Source organism: Struthio camelus, chromosome W (genome assembly GCF_040807025.1).
Source record: "Struthio camelus isolate bStrCam1 chromosome W, bStrCam1.hap1, whole genome shotgun sequence".
NCBI lineage: Eukaryota > Metazoa > Chordata > Aves > Struthioniformes > Struthionidae > Struthio > Struthio camelus.
The window spans coordinates 26,721,667-26,747,672 of NC_090981.1; the positions used below are offsets into that span (position 1 = coordinate 26,721,667).

The window sequence follows — 26,006 nt, forward strand, 5'->3', positions numbered from 1 at the left end:
AGCTGCAGGACTGGGCATATGCAATAACAATCTATAACCTAAACTGTTATGGAATGGAACTACATTCATAATTAAACAGGTACAGGCTTTTAATAAGGCTGCTGTCGCATTCATGCCTATCAAATCACAATTAAAATTGCAGGGCAATTATAAACCCAACAGCTATTAGTCTCGACTTTTCAGCTTAATCATTCTTCCTTACATTGCTATGGCCATAACAGTACTAAAATCAAAAACTACAATCCCAGCTGAATAGTCAAGATCTATGGTTTTTATTTCAGTGTAACTTCAGCATTAAAGAAAAGTCAGTGGTTTAAACCTTGACGCTGAACTGATGAAACGTGTATCAAATACTTTATTCAGATCCACACAGTACAGATATCTATTTTTCCGGTTGTAAAAAACAAGGCAACCGGAGATCAGAGACAAACCTTTACCTTGCTAAACTTGTGATATAACAATACATCTCCCAATTACTGCTGTGTCACTCACAACTCTTCCCCACAAGAGTTGTAAAAGTTGTTTCGTTACAGAGGTCAGCTCAGAAAAGTTTTTGGTTGCATATAATATTCCCACTTTTTCTTCAAATACAAGTAATTTTTTTGGTGGTATTTTTGTATTATTTTGTAGCAAAAGAACACGTTTCCTACATTTTGTATTTCCGTTTCCTACAAAATGTATTTATTTGAAACGACACTATCGAAGAGGAAATTTGCATGTTCTTTTCAGTGTTCTGATTGTAAATAATCCAGTCCACCGACTCAAAAGACAATGCGTTTAGTTTTACTTTCTCCCTAGGTATTATCTACCATCTCGCTGTTTCATTCCCTGTTGGACACTATCTACCGAAAATGGATGCAAAGGATTGATTCAGCGTTGGGAAACATACTTATATCATCCTTAAACTTGACAACATCTTCACTTGCTCTGTTTCCTTTTCTTGGTTTTATTTCACAGGATAAAAGAGCCATTTACTACTTTTTTCATTTCTTTTACAAAGTCTAATTTAGATTGTTATGCAAAAGTTGCATCTTGGAAGTGCAGGGATAAATTAAGACTTGATTAAAAATAAAAAAATCTTAAAAAGCATTCCTAACAGGCTCTCTACATATTCCTTACAGCATACTTGTTCCAGTAAAACTGGAACTGTTGTTCTTCTATTTATTTGCCTCAAATAATCATGATGCAAATTCAAGGGGCTTTTTTTGTTTTGTTTTCACAACTCTGACCTAAAGGAACACAAGCTTTCCTTCACAGTTGATAAGGACCAGGGTGTGCCAAAATGATTCTACTAGCTCTACTGCGGCTGTCACCTTCTGTCTGCAATTTTTTTTTTTTTTTTTTTAAAGAAAATGACAATTTTTCCTATCAGTATTCCAAGTTCAACTTAAAACACGACAATTGTGATGCATTCTGCTTTTATCTTGAAAAAAGTTTTGTAATTGAATTTAACTGACAAAAGGAAAATTTCAAAATGCTTCGCAAAATTTGCATTAGTCCACTCAGAAAAAGGGCATGAAGACTTGATATGTGCATCACGTGCACTTGATAATGCATCAGATCACATTTCTGATAACAGTTGCTCTCTTTAAAATCTCAGCACCAAGGCTAGAAAATAAAGTCACCCTTGCTATCCTTAATATATTTGTTATGCTCAGCTATTTGCACTAATTGCAAACATCTACCTAAATCCCCAATTCTTGAATTCCTGGATGGTTTAAGTTTTACAAGGCATGAAGATAGTAAGCAGGGCATTAGAATGAAAATCCTTCTGGGGAAAAATAAACAAAACAAAAAGAATACTTTAACAGCTCAATCTTTCAAGAAAATTATTTTCAGAACTACATGGTAGTTTTATAAAAGTGTAAAACTTGAATCTTACCAGTGGCATAACAACTCGGCATTTCTATCTGAAAAATTGAAGAAAAGTGAATCTGAAGACATAGGACACAGATTCAGTTAAAGTGTCTACTTCAGGAAGCTAAGCTACAGATAATCAGAAGCTGTGAGGATATACTGTGGGAAGTATCTCACTATACTGCAATTAGTGCATGCTTAAAGTATAACAACACTATGCTGTCCCTAAAATCTTCAACTGACCATTGACAGGAGACTGGCTATTCATAAAAGTCACAAAAAATCACAGTAACCTGCTAGCTACATACGTAACAATTGGATTTTGCACTTATTTGAAGCCCTTTTTCAGTGGATTAGTCAAAACCAAACACAGAGTTATGGACAGTATAGTACCAGTCTCAGTTATAATGTTATGTAATCTCAGAGACAGAAATTAGGGAATTTTTTTTTAATTGTACACTGCTTTTACCTATTACTGAGGACAGAGAGAAAAAAGTTTGAAACTGGAGACTTACAGCCCATTTCCCTTAAAGAAAAGTCTCTAAACTAAGTGACTGAATAAATGTGTTATATTTACTATGTTATAAATTTAAATATTATAAAAAGCACTTGAATTGTGGACCCAAGTCATATCAAAGTTATGCTGAAGTTATGAACACAAAGTAGAATAAAGGCATCTGCTAAAGATGCAGGTTACTAACTCCATGCATGTTGTTTCTTCTGCTTTGTGTATGTACTTCAGAAAGTTTCAAAGAATTTCTAGAATATAACTGCAAGAACCTCAAATTATTCTAATGCTGTAGCTGTAAAATAAGCCACCTGTGCCTGAAAGCCACTCACATACTTCAACTCGTATTATACTTGCACTTTAGAGCAGTTAGATGCTTAATGATAGAGCAGTTAGATGCTTAATGATACTAACAGTACTGCCTTGAAGTGAAGAGAGAAAAAAATTAGTCAGAAAAATTAGTGCGCAAATTTATTAATTTTATATCCTTTTAAGGTTGCTGTATTACCATTACAAAATTCCTTCAAGACAACTTTTAAAATGAAATATATTCATACTAAGAAGTGCCTCAGAGGGGGGAAAAAAAAAAGGGGGGGGGGGAATTGTTTGGATTGTTGAGTTGGGTAAGCAAGCAAAATCAGAGGAGATAAAAAATAGAAAAAAGGTAAAGCATTTGAAACAGCCGGATCCGTTGAGGCTCTATTCCACAATAGATTTTTTCAGAATATTCTTTTTCCCCCCCTACTTCTGCTATTAAAAAAATAAAAAATAACAAAAGTAAAAAATTTAGTGGATATTCTGCAGCAAATGCTCAGCAAGGTTCAATTGTGTAAGAAAGCAAAAGACATTTGACAAGACTGTAGCCAAATTAATGACTATATTCAGTGTGGCATTCACTCAGGCTATGTGAGAGTTAGACTCATGCATCATGAATGGAAGAGAAAAAATTAAATGCATCTTCCTTAGTCATAACCTATTTATGAATTTCATTGTCAATTATGTTCTGAACTTAAGTGCAAACAGCAGGTAAGTTATAGGTATTATTTTCCTGTGGCCAGTTTGTTTCAAGAACTATATAAACTCACCAAGCTATGCTAGGCAGCCTCTTTGACCAGCATAAAAATATTTTTTTCAGCTACTCACTTCCACAATATAGAGAAACTGTACCTGTGTTGAACATTCCCAGCATGAATGGCCTCTGGGGGAACTCTCCACGGGCAACTTACTCTTCCTCCAGGAAGACGTTTAAAATCAAATTGGCAACAGATTTTTGGATCTGGACCACAAGTATGAGGAACATCATAGCTATAGAAAGGCATCATATGACAAAGGATATCTGTACTGGATCCCAAATCTGAAATTAAATACATAAAGCTCACCTTTAAAATAAACCCTCTCAGGTTTGCTAAAGCTAAATCAGTTTCATGATCTTAACTCAAAAATGTTATTAAAAATCACCAGACCAAAACAATTCATGCTCTGAACATCCATACTTGGAGTCTATGTAGATGGGATAAACTTTTCTCCTTATCTGCCTTATATAAAACAGGCTAAAAATAGACCTAACAACAGATTGAGATGTCCTTATTAAGCACTGCCTGATTTGAAGAGACATGAACAAAATGTTAGGGTTTTTTTACCCAGATAAACCACATTTCTAGAATTTTAGAGACGAATAAAAACATGTTTTAGGTTTTCAGAAGAATAAAAAAAATGCTGTCATTACTTCATTAGTACAACATTGGAAATGGTTTAAATAGTATCTTAATTTCATGACTATAAATATCTTCAATAGTGTAACAAAAAGATTTTATGCACTTGCGTGTCAGAACATTTTCATCCCAATTTTGTAATACTAACTTTTCCACTTAGTCAGCCCATTTCCTAAAGTATGTGCCTCATCCCACCAGGAGTTAGAGCTGAATTTCTAGTTCAAATAGATCTATACATATTTTTGTCAAAGTCTTGCAAAAGAAGGTCTTTCAAATCTTCATTTTAAAAGAGAACCTTAATTTTACTCATCTGCTAACACACTCTGAAAATCGATTACCTATTTCCAGCACTAAGTACTCTAAACATTTTTATATGGAAATAAGGGATGAGTGCTATAGGTGTGCCACAGCACCTGACTCCCAAGAAAAGTATGCCAATGATACATATGAGAACGCTCTTCAAAAGCTGCAAAAACAGGAGTCCTCACAGCACCGCTCCACACCTTTTGTTAATAAACTTATTTTATTACTTAACAGTTAATAATTCATGATTACATGGACCTTTCAACTGTGGGAACTCTTTATTTCCCTGGAATCAGCTTTGCATATCATGCCAGATGAAAGTGCTGTGATCTTTGATCATACAATCTTGGAGGGCGTCACACTTTTTTACCCAATGGTTGCTTGAAAGCTTTTCCCGTAGTAAGAGCGGAAACATGACCGTTCTACCTTCAACCAATACCCACAGTTTTGCTGTCATTTAAGAAAAATGTTCCTTTCTACCTCCACTTTATTTCCTCACCTCTCCTCACGAAATATAATCAGCAGGTGATGGAGTAGGAAAAGGAAAGCAGATGTGAGAAAAGGAAAAAAGAACATTCCATCCTGTTTAACTCTTGTAAATGTGTGTGTGAAAGGAAGGTGAATCTTGTGTTGAAAGTTTTAAAACGGGAAATAGGAAAGTGAACTAAAGTCCATAGCATCTGCTTTTCCCTTTCCCATATAAATATTTTCTAAGGAGGGTTAGAGAAGAGAAATGAGAAAAAGTATAAACAGAACTGAAAATGAAGTAAAAGGAAGATCAGAAGAACAATGACGGAGCTACACCTTCTATATTTAACCCCTTCCCCAACACATGTACTCACTTTCTGTCATAAAAAAAAAATCCCAGAAATTTTTAAACAAAATGAAAGGCTTTCTTTTAAAGCAACAAAACCACAAGTTCAAAATTTTGAAGACCTGACTAACTTCTCCAAATAACCTGCTTCTGTGGAAATTTTCATAGTATTTATCCAAGCTCTCTTGATTTTTTTTTTAAACCAATAATAAAGCAACAAATAAAATAAATTGAGACAAAGGAAAAACACATACCCCAGTTCTGTCTCCAAAAAAATTCTAGTGTCTTCTGTGTTGCAAAGTGTTTTTTAATTGAGTAGTGAACTCTCTGTATAAGCATGTTGGAAAATCCCGTGCGTTTCAGAAGGTAGGCCATTGTCGGTGAATGCCCAAAGGGATCAACAGCCCAACCAGACTTTGGTTTTACTCCTGTTGACAAAAGGAAGAGTAGAAGGGGAAGAAAAAAAGTTTTACTTTTCACTGAGGAAATCAAACAATATCAATATAATTTAAATCAGATCTCTAACAATGAAATTTCCAAGAAGGTAAATGAAAAATACAGGTGATTAAGTCTCCCTAAGAACATCCTTTGGAATTAACATTCTACAATTAAATAGATAAATACCTCCGTAAAATCAAATGACTCAGGGTGCAGGGCAACCTGGCTAACTAAGTAAAGAAATTGGAGATCAGTACTCTACATTGTTACGCCGTTTCAACTTTTGTCTCCAATATTTTACCTTATATGGAATCATAATGAAATACATCTCCTCTTTCATTTTAAAATTTATATATGCTATAATTAGAAAGGAAAGCTGAACGAAAATGAACAGATGCAGATGGATAGATGTTATAAATCAGTGAATTTTCACTGTAATTTAAATAATTTTAACCTTTGCTGGCATTGGGATTAACTTTTCTTTCAAAAGCTAATTGATTTACTTGGCTGGCAATCATTACAATCTAGTTGATTACTATTGTCTTGCCAGTGAATTTCATATCACCAAATCAGAAAGCTATATCTAACTTTTATTTAACCAATTCAATATGTATCTCCATTTTACTGTGTCTCTTCCCCTCGCCTTCAAAAAAGGGTAGGCAGTGTATTAACCTTTTACTGGATTTTTTTTCTAAATCATATTTATGTCAAGCAATATTTATGGGAATTGCAATCCAAGAAAAACATAGGGAAACAGCTTTTCAAAATAATTTCAATTAAATGAAGTGATGTTGTTATTAAAAATCTCTGCACAAATGCTTTGCATACAAAAAAGGGTTAATTAAAAATAAAACATTATCTCTAATTATGGAACTAAACCAGAAAAATCTCCCAAAGCCACCAAAATAATTCAGTTGGCCTTATTGCACGTACTTAGTAATTCCAACAATCCTCCAGTTGTTTGATTTTCTTTAAAGTTTAAAAAGCAAATATGACTTTTTTTTAAATGTAAATGATTTTAACAGATTACAGGGGAATTAGGTCTTTACTACTACTACTTTTACTACTAAGTTTCATATTTACTTTTTGAAAAGCTTACCTAAAAAGAACCTAATTAATATCCAGCTTTCAGAATAAATTCAAATATATGGAAGGCATATCAATTTAAGCCAAATGATTTTAAGGCGCTATTCACGATTTCCAAAAGATAGAAATAGTTATCTTGGAAACAGTGTGTGATACCACAGGCATGTGAACTACAGTTTAGCATGATTTAGTCTTGTATTTTGTATGTTCATATATTACACACAACTTTCATTAACCAAAGCATTAGAACAGAAAAAAGTTTAAATACTCTTCTTCCAAGAACCTTTATTTGTAAATAGTAATTGCAAATACTAGACTCAACCCTGCAGTTTTCAGTAAATGGTCTGATTTAATGTTTCAGGAAAGCAGAGTAAGTAAAACCTTCTAATCACCTGAGAGAGAAAAAAAAAGGAATTACTAATTGACTTCCTGTATTAACACAGCGAAATTTTAAATCAGGCTACATACCCAGGTTCCTTTCTAGCCACTGATGTCCTTCTATCAGTTGGTCAATTAAAGCAAAGTAGTGAGCAGAGGCTTCATCAGGCATAACCCATCCTCCTGTTACTATTTCAAATTGCCCATCTTTTATTAACCTGAAAGAGAAGTATGTAAATTGTGTTCAGAAACTTGCTGCGAAAATATAATGTTAAAATCAACTTCTGAATACACGAGAGATTTATTGCGGAAACAATGCCAAAATCTAAATTATGTCAGTTTCAATATCGGATGACTTTTTTTAACTGAACAGAGAAAATGAAATTCTTAATATTTCTGTGCAAAACTATCCGCTCTTCCGCATGTGTCATAGAATATTTAATTTTTTTCTTTATTCAGGAAGAGGGCTGTTTCCTGCAAAGACTATGAAAGTAAAACAATGTATGTGCCACAGTACTGAAGGCCAGTCGAGTGAGATGCCCAGACATTCCATAGTTCAAGCACTACTATTTCCTATCCTTGACCTACCATTCTTTTTACTGTTTTAGAAAGCTGATGGAGCAAAGTTTATTATATCTGTAATGACTTTAAACCAACTCATTGAAACAGATCACAGAATGATCCAGTCTCCCTATTAAGATCTCCATGGACCTAGTAATCACGCTTCCAGTACAAGATAGTCCCTACAATTAAATAAGGTAATGTCAGCATTTGTATCTTTATGCTACTGCGTATCTGGTTAATGAGTTTAAGAAAGAGATACAGTAAGCATACCAGCACTTACTCATAAGTAATGCCCATAGAACTAATGAAAAACATACATCAAAATAACCTCCTGTCCATGCTTCTGTAACTCGATAACTAAACAGCACTTTAACCAATACCAAATTTCCCTGAAGCAAGAAAGTACACAGGTCCCTAGTGAACGTTATTCACCTGCTTTTTGTGTCCCAAGAGATTTTATCATCTTGAAATCCCACAATGTGCTCTAATGTTTACACGTTGTACACAACTCTTTAAACAGACAGTTTTCTATGTCACTCCCAAGATTTCCAGGGATATCAAAGTTTTGCAGCTTTGAGGCTCTCTCAGCTTTAAAGCATGTTGCAGCTTTAGCTGTACCCAGTGTATCTTAAAGGGATGCCCCTGATCCAACTGTTTGATCCTGTCTTGAGGCATCTTAGTTTAATATATGATGTATATATACTAAACATAATTATAGCATATATAAATAACAACTTTTGTAATAGTGAGGGCAGTATTTCAAAACTAGATCCTGACTTAGGTTATCCAAGCAGCATGCTTTCTTGTCTCAATGTCTAGTTAAATCCCTTACTTTTCTATTACTTTAGACCTGTCATTTAAAAAAAAAAAAAAAAACACTGAGAAAAAGCATATAGAGTATGCACTTGTTTAACATTTACATAGCTGCATGTTTATTAAAAACAGACAGTTTAAGATGCAAAACATCTCATTTCATAACTATCATAATGGAGGAAAAAATTACCTTAAATAAATAGCTAGTATGGAGGATTACCTTCAACCCACTACCAAAACTTTTATGCCACTTCAAATACGGGAGTTGAGTTTATAATCACTCTCACAATTTGAATACCATCTTAATGACTGGGAATGGATACTTTCAGTCTTTTTTTTCCAGCAATTCAGTAACTTGGCTCCATTTCTCTAAACAGAGTTGTGCTTTTTTATAATAAAAAATAAAAATCACAAACACCCCAAACTAGAACTTTGTGTGATTATTCTCATAATACCACATTGCAACAAATGAAATCAATGATTTGATAGTGTAGTCAAACACATATTACGATTCAGAACATTCTGCAAGGAGCACAACACAAATAGCACAGATGTTCAAACCTTTTAACAGCATCCTTTTTTTGGTTATCTATTCCATCCCACCATTTTGAAAAGTAAGAAATCTCAGACCACATAAATTTTCTTCGGTTGTCTTCCTGCAGTTTTATAACCATGTTATTTAAGATATGTTGTGTCTGATCTCTGAAGTAGTCATCAAAAGTCTTCAACCAACCTAAGCAAAGAAATAAGAACATGTGAAACTTAAGCTATTCTCTATAGCCTTAACAGGCTCACATCCCTCCTGCATCCTGCAAAAAGTTAAGTGAAGCATCTATTTTAAAAGCCAAATTTTACATGCTGTGGATAGTTCACAGTGCCGAATTTTGAGTTTGTTTTTACAAAATTTAGATGTTTTATTTCCTAAAAATACAAGTATATGGAATACTAAGCATTCTAATCTGATCAGCTGAGATAACAGATTTTAAAATTGTGGGGGGGGAAAAAATGATTCAAGTAGAAATTAAATAATTGAAGAGGAAGAAGCAAATATCTGTAAACAGATCTTCATTGACAGCTTCCATTACGTTTCCTCATCTCTCCAATGTAAGGACTGCAACATCTACTAATAGGACATCTTCCTAGCCCATGCCCTATTCCCAACACAGACATATCCCTGATCCTTCCATCTATTTGCTTCTTTATCTCTCCTTTCAAGTTATAAAGCACCCCATCACTCCAGTCTATGTAGAATGACTGACCTAAGATCATCACTAACCACACCCTTCACTCACATCTCAAGAAGAAAATGAAGAGCCAGTAATGGTAATCCCACAGACCTAGCAACTAAACATAAAAAAACCCAGAAGCAAACGGAGCAGCATGTAATCAACATCACTACTGAATGTTTGTTAGCAATGACTAAGGAAAGAAAAGTATGTTGTGGTTGCAGTCCCTCATTAGAAAAGGTATCAACTCAGTGAGATGCAGAGTAAAAGAAAAGAGGAGGCTGAGAGTTTAACTACATATTCAGGCTTCACAGGGCAGAGCCTTCCACAAATTCTTTAACCTCTCTCCAAAACATTGTGTAAGGAGGCACATCCATCTTACTTCCCTGAACCTGGATGGGTTGTGTTCCTTCTGTAACTATAACTGGAAAAAGGAAGCAGATAAAGCAGTCTACTTAACACGCAAGCAGCATATTCATATTCTTTCTACCACTTCATCATGCGTGAGTGTTATTGAGTGCTGCCAAAAGCGACTCAATAGTTGAATTTAAGAAAGTATCAGGTACAGCAAAATAGTCTACTGAAAAAGACAAGCCATGATACAAATCGTTTCTGTAGCATCCACATTTTAAGATTTTGTGAAAGCTTCCATATAACATGAGGCGTGTTCTCCAGATAAAATCTCTGTCTAGTGAGTCCACTCCGAGTTACCAGCTGTCCTCAGTTTTGTTCTATGGAGGCACTGCCATTCTCCCCTAATACTAGTCTGCTTTCAAAATAGCACATTACTAGTCTAAGTTAATATTGTTTCCAGATAAGTAGATAAATACAAAAGATTTCAGTATAAAACAATTCTTTTTTAGTCTAACAGAATTACATTATTGAGTATATCCTTTCTGAGTCAATATTCAGACCTTCATCTCTATTTGAGTGTTTAAAAAGAGAAAAACGGGGGGAGAGCGGGAGGCAGGAGAGAATGAGAGATATGGTTGAAGTTTACCTTAGCTAAAATTGCAAAGCCAATGTAATTTGATGACATGCCTGTACTTTTCTAGCTCGCTTATCACAATGTCAGCCACATTTTGAATGCAGAATCTTCTGGTTAGCAATAATCACTAGACAGTATGAGCCCCGTTTGATTTTTGGTGGCACTCACGTTTAAACTTAGCCTTTCCAAAGTAGAAGTACTCAGAAACAAACAAGAAACATCAGTGTCCAAAAAAGGAAATAAAAAACTTTTAACACTTCTGAGGAAAAAGTGCCAGCTCAGTACCCTTTTTTTAAATTGATGTTTAGCATCTAGAAGAATCATCATGCTTAAGAAAGTTACATTTTCCTCGAGAAAGCTAAAAAAAAGGTCATAAGACCTAGACATAAAAGATACTTTCTTTAGAGGAGTGGAAACAGCTTAATACAAAACCAGTTGACAGCAAATTACTATCTCACAGTAGTTTCAGTAAGGCTGAAGAAGGAAAAAGCAATGAACAAACCAAATTTATTTTTCTTTCATGCTGTTTTTAAATCAAAACTTGTCATGATCTCAGTCTATTTTGACGAGTGTTTTGTTATGCAAGCTTTCCCTGAAAGAATTGGGATCATAGGATGAATTAATCTTTTTCATTACTCATTTAACTTCTAACAAATGAAAGAAATATTTTACTAATATTTATGTAAGACGACGCACAAGTAGCCAACTGCAAATTTATAGCTTTGAGAATTTCTCCTGCAAGAGATAATGTTATCATACTTTCACACAGCTAATGGAGAATGAATTGAAACAGTGTCCTATGTTTTTCCTAAACAGAAATGTATCATAATAATAAAGCCTTTTAAGCATGTTTTTATTATCCTACTGTGCTTTAGCAATAAAGGCTAATTTCCACTGAATTAGTTGTTTAAACATTGTTTACATTGGGTTATTAATCAATTTTTTCAATAAAGAATCACAGGGAAAAACAACAAAACTATTGGCACAAAAATATATTATTATGAAGGAAAGGCAGTCTTATGTCTTTTTTTTTAACCTCAGTTTATTGAGCTACATAGCAAGGGTGTAACATAGGTAATACACCAAATCTTCAGAAATTCCTAGCAAATATTTATAAATGTTCACAGAATTAGTTGCAAGCCATCTGAAAAAGTCCTCTGAAATTTAATTACTATGCTTCTGGTATCATGCACTTACTCTAGTTCTGCATCAACAGTTCCTAACCCATTACTCACAGAGGCTTTCCAACTATGCACAGAGCTATAATGATTTTTTTTTTTAAATTATTAAAGGCAAAACAGAGAAAAACAAATAAATTCGCTTAGAGTTGACATCTGTAAGTCAAAGATCAAAGACTGACATCTTACATTTATCATTTCATATCTTAGTTCCTAATATCACATAAGATTTTTGCACAACTCAAGTTCATTCTTATTCTTATCCATACACTACAAACTTATTCCAGGATGAAAGAAAAGGTTTACCAGTGTATTTGGACCAGAAAACTCTGATTTCAAGTAGTTTACATGTGCAAAATGTACAATAGCTTAAGGCAGCAGCTATCAAAACTAGAAATACTGTATCAGCAAAAGAACATTTGTCAGTTTAAGTCTACACTAGAACCTTTACCAGTTTAAAAAAAAAAAAAAGAGAAAAATTACTCAGTAACATTACACAAAATGTGGAAAAACTGTGGAAACTATTTTTTTTCTTTGCCCTACAGAGGTTGTCTATGTATATTTTCCCCTCCTTTTTTAATGTTAAAGTAAATTTCCTGGTAGACAGTAGACTCCAAGGATCATGCCAAAATGTCAATGCAATCTATTGCTGTGCAAAAAACCCTGAAGCACCTCATTAACAGATTTGCCATTAGGCCTGTCTACACTTTCCACTCCAATTTCATTCTTGAAGCTGCACCACCTCTTCACACACAAGAAAGGCATTTTTGTGTCCTTCTTAATATAGTTAAGACACAGACCGAGATACAAGCAAAATTTCAGGTCAGAATCAGAACAGAAGACAAAAAATTAAACAAAAAATAACCTAAGTAAAAGCACTTTACAATTTGATCACAATGAGAATCATAAATCAACTTTGAAAACATGGAACCACTATTACCAACAGTGTTTGAGCACTGCTGACAAAGCCATGCAGACACATAATATAATTTTCATTTCAGTAGTTAATTCTAAACCAAAAGACAAAAGTACTGTTGTCCATAAACAAACAAACATGCTTTTGAATTGCCTACTATCATAAGCCAATGTTTAAGAGTACACACGTCCTTGAAAATGTTTCTAGTTCCTCATGAAACCTGGTTCAGGGAAGAGGCAGACTTAAGTAAATAGCCAGAATACTATCACTTATTACATTAACACATTTCTTTTGTGGGCAGTTCAGTAATTTCAGTAAAGATGAATTATCCAGTGATTAACAGCTCATTGGCCAAGAATGTAAAAAGAAAACCTCTAGAAACATGATGTCTCTGAGATAAGGTTACCTCAGAATTAAAACTAAAAGCAGTCTCCCAAGATAGCTATTTTCCATTTTTCTATTTGACATAAGCCAGAGTAAGAGAAAGCCGCCTGGAACACGACTGTGTTACAGCACTCATTCTGATACAATAGAAGACACATAAAACATGACCCCTTACTCCCCCCCTCCCCCCCCCCAAATTCTCCCAAATAATGTCATTTAGCTAGGAAGAGAGACACTGATATTAAAAAGGTAGGGTAGGATATTTACTTTTTCAAAGGCATACTTTAACTGGTAAAAGATCTCTGCTCAATAGACCAGGAGACTCACTCCTTAAGGTATCTACCACAACATAACTTCATAAACATAGCTAAGCGCTTAAATGCACACTTGATCAAAAGTGAAATCTGCAGTAAAAACAAGAAACACTTCAAAAATTCTCATTAGACTTCTTACATGTTAGGCTTACGCAGTGCAAGGTCAACTTCTGGTTTGTACAAGTGAAGCCTGCTGTTCTCATAGCTAAGATGGGAAGAAAATTTGTACTGATCAGGAATTAAAAGTATGCTCTCTAGAATAGTTCTGTTAATTTTCAGGAGAACTGCTTGAATCTTCATTTCTGTTCAGACAAAGCAAAGAAAGAAAAAAACCCGGTCTCCCTAAAGGTTACCTGCTACTTCACTTACAACCAGAGAAATATTGACAAATAAGCCAGAAACGCAACTCAAGTTTCTAGAATTCACAGCAAAAAAGCATAGCATTTTCCCATTTTATTCCTAAAGCTCATCTTCCCATATAGTGGAGAAACTAACTGTTCACTATCCAATGCATTTATTTAATGTATACTTTATATACACAAATATAGTCATCATAGATGGTCCATTGTTTCTAGGAGAAAAAAAAAAAAAAAGAAACATTCTTGCTGTTTGTAAGGAGGAAAACAAATTCTAGCCACAAAGATACAGTGACTGTTTTAATCTTCCTACTAAACACAACATGAGCATACCAATTAGTGAACTTTCAATTTCATGGTCTATAATCTGAAACTATTCAAAAGGTAAAGCTCTCAGTTTTAATTCAACTAACATTTTTCATTTCTGTTTCAGCTTTATATTATCCTATTCTTATGTGTAATCAGAATTTTACAGTGGATCAGGACAGTCTAAATTATTAGTGGTCCACTGAATTAAACGTGTGAAGAAACCTAAGAAATCATTTGAAAAATCATATCCAGACCTGGCCAACTGAAAACAAATCTCAAACTCCACAGTATTAACAGCAAACCTTTATTCCTTTTTATTTATTTTTTTTTAAAATCTCAACACCACTATTAACTTAAGGCTATATAGATTTCCATCTGAAAAATGGAGATAGCTTTAAATAATTAAAAAAAGCTAATGAAGTTTTTAAAAGCAGTATTTAGACTTGTCATGCACATAGGTACACTTTCATATGCATCTGTACTTAGACAGAAATTTCTGGAAAAAAGTCTATTTTAGTCTCTTTCAATTCCATTTAAGAGGCTTTTGTACTCTATCTGTAACAATCACATCCAGCGATACAAGAATCTGATCTAGTACACATTCACATTAAAACATCCACAAGTCAAAATTCTTCAATAAATAATTAAATGAAAAGACATTCCCAAGATCACCACTGCCAACTAAGAGCAATGTCTTCTGACCCCTATGGTCATAGATGAATATCATCTTTCAAATCCAGTTGTGCTGGTTGACAGTATCATTGTCCCCGAGCAGAGTTCTCTCCTCTGGAGTTCAGCTGCCTAAACCACTTCAGGCAAAGTCACATGAAACAGCTCTTGAAGCACATGAGAGGTGACATAAGGACTTTACCAACACAGCAGGTTATAGGATCATTCCTTAATCCGCTTCAGAAAGGAATACCACCCATCTACAGTGGCAATAACCTCAACCAGCACAGTCATTTGTGACGTGAACATCTATCCATGCCTTGAGATTAATTTGTACTGAGTCATTCCCTGGGCCCGAATCAGAGAAGCTAGTGAGGTAATCTAATCCTCATTAACTGCCAGAAACTAAACAAGATAGTTATGGCTGCCACTGATCAAAAATGTAAAAGTAACCCATTCTCATATCTGCTTTCCCAATAAATCACCACTGAAGGAAGGAGAACAGAGACCCCAAGTTCATAGGTCCTGAATGAACTCACACACAGCCAGTTAACCAAGATTTAACAGAACTTAGTAACATCAAGTGCTCCAGAGTGTAAGTCACTCCCAGGAACAAAGCTTGGAACCTAAGACCACCTTCCTCCTCTTCTTACAACTCTGTTCTAAGGCAGTGTTTTCACCTCTGAGCTCCAGCTATTCGCTAGCATAACTGGTTAAGTGAAAAATTAACAAGAAAGTAGTCTTAAATGGGAAAATTAAAAAATAAAAAAATAAAAAAAACAGAATAAGAGCTTAAGGACACAACTTTCTTAGCTCCAAAAACCTTACCAGCTGCATTCACTGGTAAATATATAAATATATATTTGTATATATTTAATTATAGATATTAAATATATATTTAATATATTAATATTTATATATATTAGATAAATATGCATCTATTTAATTTATATCTATGTGTGTATACATATATAAATATAAATATATATATACATATATATATATATATATATAAAAACTTCTGAACAGAGTTACACTATAGCTTCATTATGCCTTAAGCTCTGCTGCTGGAGGACATCACCTTCACATCATGCCTTTCAACCCTCTATTTTCCTTCATCACAGAATCAAAATATATCCAAAAAAGGGAAAGGAAGAATGTAATCCACAGCTATACAAGCGACTTCAAACCTCTGTTACAGGCAAATATTTTCCTTTTTTTCCTAGTGCTTATTAATATGCACTTTCATACTGCAGGTGATTCTAAAGAAGTGTCCTTACCAAAAGCAGTACCAAGTCTAGAGATTTCTGATAATACTGTTTATAAAAGCAAGTGACTACCAGTCTCGTATGATTACCTTTGGTGAGGGAAGGAGCTACATTTACCAGGTTTATAGTGTAGTTTGACAATTTTTTAAATCAACTGAGGAATCTGAACAAGCTGTAAAACATATAGACTGTGTGCACAAGAAGATGAAGATTTCTTGAAGTTTTTACTTGCTGCATGTGGAAGGGCAGATACAATGTTATATTATAATGCATGAAGCACTTACATATTAGGGAGGAAGACTCTGAGAAGTAAAACAGGACACCTGTAAAAAAGTCAGCTATCAAAAATGAAAGACATGTGTGAATTCAGTCAAGACTTTGGGCAAAATCTTGGGGATAACCTATGCAGAAACAATGCTGCAAAAGAGAGAAGAGAGAGGGATCTGTCATAAATTCACAGATTTCCTCAAAACTTATTATTGAAGGGACAGGCACAAAGAGACTGCTTTCTAAGAGCTGGAAAAACAAGTGACTCCCTCCAATATAGAAATGCAAGTGCTAGTAAAAGTCTATACCTCTCAAAGTTCATTATGGTCCAGGCACCCGGAGTTTGGAAGTGGGTCAGAGCAAGAGGAAAGAGGAGGATCAGATCAAATCTCATTAAATGGAACTTTTCAATCCACAAAGAAATATTACTTTGATGTGAAATTAAGGGGTAGACAGACTCGTTGCAAATGTATTTCCTGGGTAAATACAGGAAATTCCACAACTGCTAACACAAAAAGTGAAAAAGGAAAAGGGAGGTTGTCAGTTGACAAAGATGCTAGTTTGTGGAAACCTACTGCAGATATTTCTCTGATTACAGGAGACCTGCAGATGTGAAGAAGAAAGCTGAAGGTTGGAAGTCACTGAAGATTAGCTCCAGTGTCCCCACAGAATGGCAGTAAGCAACTGTTCAATTCTGCATGGAGCATCAATGAGAGAGGCAGGGCTGCACAGGAGGAATTAACCCAATATATTCTACTTCAGACTACAATTACAGAAAGAACGTCCAAAAAAGTAAAGGAAAAGATTAGGTTCGGAAAAGGTTACCGAAACCAACAGCCTGAAAATCATCATCAGGGCCAAAAGTCATCTCTACTGATCTACTGAAAACGTGGCAAGGAACACAAAGCCTCAAAATGCAGGTTGTTAGCCTTCATAAGCATAGACTGCTCCTGAAGAGAAATCAGTGCCAGAACTTCACGACCTGTGTGGACTCCGGGAAGCATTATGCAAAGTTCTTCTCAGCTTGCCTCACACCTCCCTCCTTGACCAACCTGGTAGCCTTCTATGATGGAAGGACTGGCTGGACAGATGAGGGCAGAGCAGTGGATGTTGTCTACCTGGACTTCAGCAAGGCTTTTCACACTGTCTCCCATCACGTCCTCCTAGGTAAGCTCAGGAAGTATGGGCTAGATGAGTGGACGGTGAGGTGGATTGAGAACTGGCTGGATGGCCGAGCTCAGAGGGTTGTGGTGAATGGCGCAGAGTCAAGTTGGAGGCCTGTGGCTAGTGGTGTCCCCCAGGGGTCAGTCCTGGGTCCAGTCTTGTTCAACGTATTCATCAATGACCTGGAGGAAGGGACAGAGTGCACCCTTAGCAAGTTTGCTGATGATACTAAACTGGGGGGAGAGGCTGACACACCAGAAGACTGTGCTGCCATTCAGAGGGACCTGGACAGGCTGGAGAGGTGGGCGGAGAGGAACCTCCTGAAGTTCCACAAAGGCAAGTGCAAGGTCCTGCCCCTGGGGAGCAATAACCCCCTGCACCAGTGCAGGCTGGGGGTTGACCTGCTGGCAAGCAGCTCTGCAGAGAAGGACCTGGGTGTCGTGGAGAACAACAAGTTGACCATGAGCCAGCAAGGTGCCCTTGTGTCCAATTCTGGGCTCCCCAGTACAAGAGAGACGCAGTACTACTGGAGAGAGTCCAGCGGAGGGCTACAAAGATGATGAGGGGACTGGAGCATCTGTCTTGTGAGGAAAGGCTGCGAGAGCTGGGCCTGTTTAGCCTGGGGAAGACAAGACTGAGAGGGGATCTCATCAATGTCTACAGAAATCTGAAGGGAGGGTGTCAAGAGGATGCGGGCAGACTGACTCTTCCAAGTGGTGCCCAGTGACAGGACGAGAGGCAATGGGCACAAACTGAAACACAGGCAGTTCCATCTGAACATGAGGAAAAACTTCTTCACTGTGAGGGTGACAGAGCATTGGAGCAGGTTGCCCAGAGAGGTTGTGGAGCCTCCTTCTCTGGAGATATTCAGAACATGCCTGGACGAGATCCTGTGCAACGTGCTCTAGAGGACCCTGCTTGAGCAAGGGGGTTGGACTAGATGATCTCCAGAGGTCCCTTCCAACCTCAACCATTCTGTGACTCTGATTCTGTGATTCCTACCACTCCTGAGCTTCACGTTGCCTTAGAGCCACCTTAGCCTGCACTGGACAGAGGATTTGTTCAATCCAGCTCAAGTCACCTCCAGAGGGGTGAGGTGAAACTAGGCAACAGGCCCCTAGCTAGATGCCCCTTCTCAGGCGTACACACACCTAAATTACAAGATGATCCTACCAACTTCCCTAGAATGATTGGTAAGCTCCACATCCCTTTCTAAGGAGAACTGAAAGACTTGGAAGTGCTGTATGTTCCTTTAGGATGGTTTCAGATTCATTTAAAAACTACACTGAACTTGGCTTCTCTTTGGGAAAATTTTTAGGCGCACAACAGGAGAGGGGAATAAATGGATACACAGTTCAACAAAAAACAGATCGAAATTTATACTTTATTTTCTCTGTTTATTCTACTAGACTTATTCTTTAACAGTCATAACTGGATAATTCAATCCCTCCAGACTCTAGTATTAATTTTCCTGCGGTATCTAATACTTTCAAAGTCACTTATGTTTAAACTACCATATCTTTAGTCAGATGCACAGTACTTCAAATAGCAGTACAATTTAAATTGTTAGAGAGCTATGCAGTAGGAAAGCTTAAAACCACTGAAATTGTGGTTTTCCACAGTAACATGCAGCTTCATCAAGTTCTCATGGCCAGTCTACACACAACTTAGTGGCACTATGCTATAGCAGTATAATTCACTGGTTTATGGTGTATTTTAGACATTTTAAAATACTTTGCAATCATTTTTACATGGGAAAGTGTCACTTTCCCATGTAATATATTACACAGTAAAAATCCCCTTGGGAGGATAAAGTGGAATTATGCAAGCATATCTAGACTTCCATTTAAATTCAGATCTTACATTATCCCATTGTAGGTTTTTTCTTTTGGAAAATGGGGAGAGGGAAGGGAAGAAGGAGAAGGGAGAGAAGAAAAATAGTGTCAAGAGTTGAAGAAATCTCAGATTTGCCATTGTCACATCTTCCAAAAAGTACACCCTTCTAACACAGGCTGAGGATTAAATATCTAAATGTAAAAAAATCAAAATAAGAATAGACTATATTTAATGCAGCAATGAACAAACTACCTAGGCCTAACAGTAGGATACCACACACGAATTCTGTATTACTTTCTAACATCAGCACTAAAGTTCTACTCTAATTCATAAAGACACACATGTACAACTTTTACCGTTACAGTCGTCCCTTGAAGTCAATGGAACTTAAATTATGTATCGGTTTAACCACTTTGTTAGACTTAAAATTAACACATTAAGTAGCAGATTTCAGAAAAATCCAAATCTTAACAGAGATGGCATTATACATTTAATTCAAGCCTCTAGATACCCAAATCGATATGGTTAAAACATTACCTGGGTCATTATGCGAGTGAGGCACAACAAAAACTTGAAGCGGTTCACTGTCCCATTCATTTTCATTGTATGTGATATCAAATCCTTGTTTCCAAACACCACCATCTGGATTATCGAAAGGAAGAATGTCATAGACATCCAACATCTAAAAAGGGTAAAGAGAATATACAACATAAATTCACACAAAAAGAAGTCTGCCATTAAAATCAGAGGTTTTCATCCTCCAGTAATAATACTGGATCAGCTTGCTCATTACACAGGGAGAGATTAATTGTCAAATGAGTAGAAAGTTGACAAATGAAAGCAAGTTTCACGTCACACTAGGACAACCAAAGCACTAGCAGGTAGAGAGAAGCATTTGACAGGCTCCATTCTGAGGAAATGATAGGCTAAAAATGATTAAAGAGTCAGAAAGAAACCTGAAAGAAGTGACCAAAAGGATGACAGCTCATAATGGCATTGGAAGACTGGAGGTTATGCAGGGAGAGCATCACACAAAATAGGAGAATATACTAACTTGGGGAATGCAGAAAATGAAGAGGGCAAATTAAACAAGTAAGATAAGAGGACAACATGAGACAGATTGAGGCAAGTCAAACTGACAGAAAGGAACTGAAAGAAACTGTCAAAGAAAAAAGTTCAGAACTACAACCAACTGCTGTGATAAAGCTCCTCTTATAGCTACTGCTGCCCAGTATATTATTTATTCAAGGAAAGTTATAGTTCATTTCTGCGTGCAAATAATAAGCTTACAGGTAAATAAAATAACTCTGGAGTAACACTAACAAGCGCCTTTAAAGTTTATATACCAACAGATAGCTTCAAAGAGATTCTTCTAATGTAAATTTAGAACAAAATTACCATATCCAGCTTTCGTTTTTGGTAAGGCTTTGCCTTCTGTGCTAAAAAAAATACTCAATTTCCTGAACAAAAATTATGAACTGGGCAAGCTTTTTACTTTCTAGACAATTTTAAAAACATAGTCCTCTTGCAAACTGAAAATTTACTTCCTATTTTTGAATCATCTGAACACATTTAAGAGCAACAATTTCACTTTATGTGCATTTTCCTCAAACTAAAACTACCAGATAAAGACAAATCAGAAAGGTAGTTTAAAATCTGAACAGAAGAAGTGGCTATCACTTCACTGTATGCATAAGCGTACAGCATACAGACAACTATTTCTAAAACAACAGTGAAGTTCTGGAAATAACTTTCCAAAAAGACCAGCAAAGTTTAAAACAACCCACAGAAGTAACTAGCCTTAAACATCCATCAGCTTCCAAGTAATTTTACAATATGGTCATCTGTGATAATAGAGGACTGTACTTTCCAATTTTAGAATCAACTTTTATCTCAGAATTAAGTTGTAGAAAGGAAGATCACTGCAACTCTTCCAGTACGTTATCTCCTATATAATCCCTAGTGCTTGAAGGTGTTTGCGGAAAAGTGTTAGACATTAGACTTTTTGCCCAACACAGGGTATGTTCATATCAGGCCCTGATGCATACATAAAGCATTATTATAAACACAGAAAACACACAGAAGGTTCCTCCAGAGCAGACTTCTCTGAGGAAGAGGAAAGAATGAGTGGAAGAGAACCACATCTAATAGTACAGAGTAAAGAAAGCAAGCAGAACAAAGGAGGAAATAGAGAAAGGAGGAAAAGCAGTTTTCTTCTTTGGGACTAACAAATAACCTTAAAGATTGAACTTAGTCATGAATCCTCAAAGCAGCACAGAATTTCACCTATTAATTAAGGACTACTTTTCATAGAAGAGATGCAAGCACTGGAAATGTGAGATCCAATAAAAGCTATGAAAAAAAATGTAATAGTATCAGACATTTGTCATGCCAAGATGAAAATAATATTGCTATAAATCAGTCCCAACAACAGTAAGGTAAGTTTACCCAGGAGACTAGACAGAACATTTAAAAATTCCCACAAAGTTAAATATTTATTTTGATGTTCTTCATTGCCAACCACCTAAAGCACAAAAAGCGATCTGTGTACATTCATTTTAGGTCCTTCATTGGAAGCTGATATCTTCTAAAATACAATGTTTGAGACTGTCAACATAAACAGGTTGCTTAATTATGCATGGCTAATCATGCTTAGCACAGCCAACAGGTACAAGATTTTCAATTTGCTGTGCAAAGTTTGGGGGGGAAAAAAAAAAAAAAGAGGAAAACAACCATAGCAATGTCCTGGACAGTATCTGTTGAAACTAACGTAAAGTGTATTTCAAAGTAACAATATATATTAGATAAATAGGACAAAGGATCTTTGTTACTCAAGTTGGAGCCTATTCTTTTTTGACTTCCACAGCCCTGCAGCTGCCATTTAAGGTACTGGAAGCAAGACAAGAGAGCTCTTTGCTGAAGAGGTCAATATATCAGAGCATTCAGTAACTACTTTAGATACTAAATTTAAGAAGTAAAGGAGATAAAGCTTGCATAAATGACATCAGAACATTCCTCCTCTCACTAAGAGAGCAAGAACAACTGTGGATTTACAACATGTCTCATCTATAAATTGGCATGTCAGCAAGGAGGACAGTATGGCCCAAGCACAATAAATCTACATGTTGCTAGGACAAAAGAATTTTCAGTTTCTAAAAGCTGTGGATATTGTGTTTTTGTGCCATAAGCACAAGGTGCATATAAACCACCAATTCAAAAAAATTATCATCATTTACATTGCATGGTATGTTTTCACATGATCATATCGTCACACAACAATAGAGCAGTAACTATAAAAAGGTCAAAACCTTGAGGCTTAACATACTTGCTCTGTTATTAAGTAGTTTCTTCCACATGCCAGCACTGAAAGCAGTGATTAGTTACCCTGACACAACCATCAGCCAGTTCCTTTAAGTAGAAAAATTGAGGCTTTAACTTTATCCAGCTGTGAAGCGTTTTCTACATTTTCTCTTTTTGTGCCTTGGGCTTTCAGATCATGAGCTTTTTAGAAATGTTTTTATTCAGTATTCTCGAAACACAGATTAGACCCATGTATTTCTCATCTGTTTTATTTGCACAGTTGGGGTGCATTGCTGATCCCAACTTTTTTCCCTAATCATTTCATTCAGATTAGCTGGCAAAAGCATCAATTTCAAAAGTTGCCTTCTCATACACTCAAGTCATCTGAGGTTTAAAAAAAAAAAAAAAAAAAACAATCAGACTCCTGTAACTGATCCTATAACTCAAATTTTAAAAAGGACAGCACTTTTCATGAATGAGTTAGGAAAAGAAATTATTAGGCAAGCTTTTGGAACTGCCAGTGTTCACATGTTTGAAAAAGCAAGTCAGCTAGCCGTTGAATCTGAACTCCATCTTGGGAGAACATCTGACAGGAAGGCATCTACTTGGGAGATATGTAATTTAAATATTTAAGGCTCACAGTTTGTTTCCAAGAAGAAGAACGTACACGAAAATAATCGCGAGTGGGCGAAGACAAAGAAGAAGAAGTTATGGAGAAAAGGCAGTCTGAGGTGGTAGAATAGAAGAGGCAGCAGTACATGAAATAAGTATGCAGTGTTATGTACTTCCCAATCAACATGCACATTGATTGTTCATTAGGGTCCCCTCCAGAAATTCATGTCTTGACCTCTCTCTTCTCCCACCACTCCAGTATAGACTTGGATCTCCTGGTCTCCATTTCAGATAAAAAGCAGACCTATTCCCTGTTGTCTCTACATCTCAGAATCTATAAACTGACCTACCCATTTTAAGGTACACAACTTCTGTACTAACCCAGCTGTGCAAACATCTGAAAAAGCTTGTCTTGTTGTACAATCAGTAGAAAAATACTATTCTAAAGGCATAAGACAAATATATGCTTCTGGAACTGGAATAAGGAATTGTGCAGCAGGCACGTGCTTTCACTGCAAATTCCTATACCCTCATGTTTAAAGGGGCAAGAACAAGCACATCCACTGAGATCACAGAAACAATTCCCTCCTTCTGAGCAATTCTCTCAATAGATCCTCCCACAAGACGTTCTCTCACAGAAGAAAAAACCTCAAACGGACCACTCTACAAAGGTCTGAAACACCTTTCTATATAAAGGTTGTCTTCACTGAAGAATAACAATGAGGTTCAATGATATGGCATGAGACAACTGTAGTAACTCACTACTTCCAAAAGAGGAGAAAGGTACTGTTTCACACCAGTTCTGCCTCTTACCTGGTACTAGGTCATGTCTCCTTGAGACATGTCTGTGAGTTAGTTTACATCACTAATTCACACACACACACAAAATCAATCCATGAAAAAAAAAAAAAAAAAACAACTTTCTACTACGTTAGTAAACTGAATTAGCTTATGGAACAATCTGATAAATGCTAGAGCTGAAGCTGAATCGAGTATACATTGAGTGGAAGAGGAAACTGGAACTAGGATGACAATGTATATAAGTGACATGCAGCTTCTGTCACTCAGAAAGCTATTGCAGTAACAGATAACCAACAATTGAGGGCATTAGACATAATTGGAGCTGTTTCTCACGTGCTACTCTCTTCTAAAATGGTTTAAAATGGATAAAGAAAGAAGAATGAGCTGTTAATGACAGCAGGGCTTAGATGTTGCAGACAGTGAAGAAGAGGAAAACTGACTTTGCTGCAACTTTAAGCATTTGAGATTTTTTTAAAAAAGCAGGAAGTTTTAATACACCAGTTCCTCTGATTTCTTGAGCTGACCATATTCCCCAGACATTTCAACTTAAACATATTTCCATTAAAAATAATATAACAGAAAAGCACTCAGCAGTTTTCTAACATTCTCTCCAGTAACTCAGTGGAAAACTATGTTAGAATATAGTGGTACATCTGAAAATAAACTTCCTTCAAAAGACACTTCGCTTCCGTAAAAACAGCCTACAGGAATCAGTTAAGACAAACACATAGGAGTTTAAATTTTCTGATGGTAGCTGATTTCCTTTAAACCAGGAAATCTGAGAAAAAAACACAAACATCTGAAAACCTAAAAACATTAAGTCCTTTATCTTAAGATACAAAGAAAAGGAGTAATGTTACATTATAATACAGGTCATTGTAATCCTAATGCCAATTGTAGCAATGCTCCAATTGGGCTTATAATGTATGTACACTAAAATATCTATGACCTGTACCAGATCATCTTGTCAAGTCACAGCTGTGCCAGGAGTGCTTCCACCTTAGGACAACATTCCTCACATGGCAAATATGGTGCAATGCTTTCTGTACTGCTAGTTCAAGGGGGAAGGGCTGTACGAACATTAGTCTAATTCCATATTTTCCTGCTTTTTAAAATTTGAAGAACCATAATTATTAAATGAAATGCAAGCCTCTGAAGAAAATGAAGTGCATACTCTGTAAACCTGCCCATTACCCATGAGTGACCTTAAGAGTGAAACTCTTCTGTGCCCTGGTGAAGAAGGGCACAAAAAAGGCAAAGGTACTGAATGCATCCTTCACCTTAGTTTTTACTGGTAAGACCAGCTTTAAGGAATGCAAGCCTCTAAGACCAGAGGGAAGTCTTGAGTAAAGACAACTTATCTGTGCTGGAGGAGGATCAGGTTAGGGAACACTTAAGCAAACTGGACATAAACAAGTCCATGGGCCCTGATGAGATAAACCCATGAGTGCCAAGGGAGCTACCTGATGTCACTGCAAGGCATTATCTTTGAAAGGTCATGATAATCAGAGAGGTGCCTGAGGACTGGAAGAAAAAAAAAAAAAGAAAAGAAAAAAGAAAAAAGGTCATCCCTATCTTTAAGGAGGGTAAAAAGAAAGATCTGGGGAACTATCAGCTCAGTCACCTCAATCCCTAGAAAGGTGACAGAACAGCTAATCCTGCATACTATTTCCAGACACGTGAAGGACAGGAAGGTGGTTGGGAGTAGTCAGCATGAATTTACAAAGTGAAATCTTGCTTTATCAACCTGATAGCCTTCTACAGTGAGAAGACTGGCTTGGTGGCTGAGGGGAGAACAGTCGATGTTTCGTTACCTTGACTTCAGTAAGGCTTTTGACACTGTCTCCCGTAACATCCTCAGAGACGAGCTGAACTCTACAGGCTAGATAAGCCATCAGTGAGGTAGACTGAAAACTGGCTGAAGTGTCAGGCTCAGAGGGTTGTG

At 36.2% G+C, this 26,006-nt stretch overlaps 1 protein-coding gene across 2 annotated transcripts in view; it reads right to left on the reverse strand.

Moving 5' to 3' along the window:
- The window catches only part of LOC138064096 (alpha-mannosidase 2-like), a 126,219-nt gene that overhangs the window by 81,571 nt on the left and 18,642 nt on the right, over nt 1-26,006 (reverse strand). For both annotated transcript variants that reach the window (XM_068925059.1, XM_068925060.1), the window contains exons 3-7: nt 19,886-20,030; nt 9,035-9,206; nt 7,187-7,314; nt 5,449-5,622; nt 3,533-3,719 (exon numbers count right to left, since the gene is read on the reverse strand). In XM_068925059.1, the coding sequence (XP_068781160.1) occupies nt 3,533-3,719; nt 5,449-5,622; nt 7,187-7,314; nt 9,035-9,206; nt 19,886-20,030 (806 nt within the window). The remainder of the gene's footprint in view (nt 1-3,532; nt 3,720-5,448; nt 5,623-7,186; nt 7,315-9,034; nt 9,207-19,885; nt 20,031-26,006) is intronic.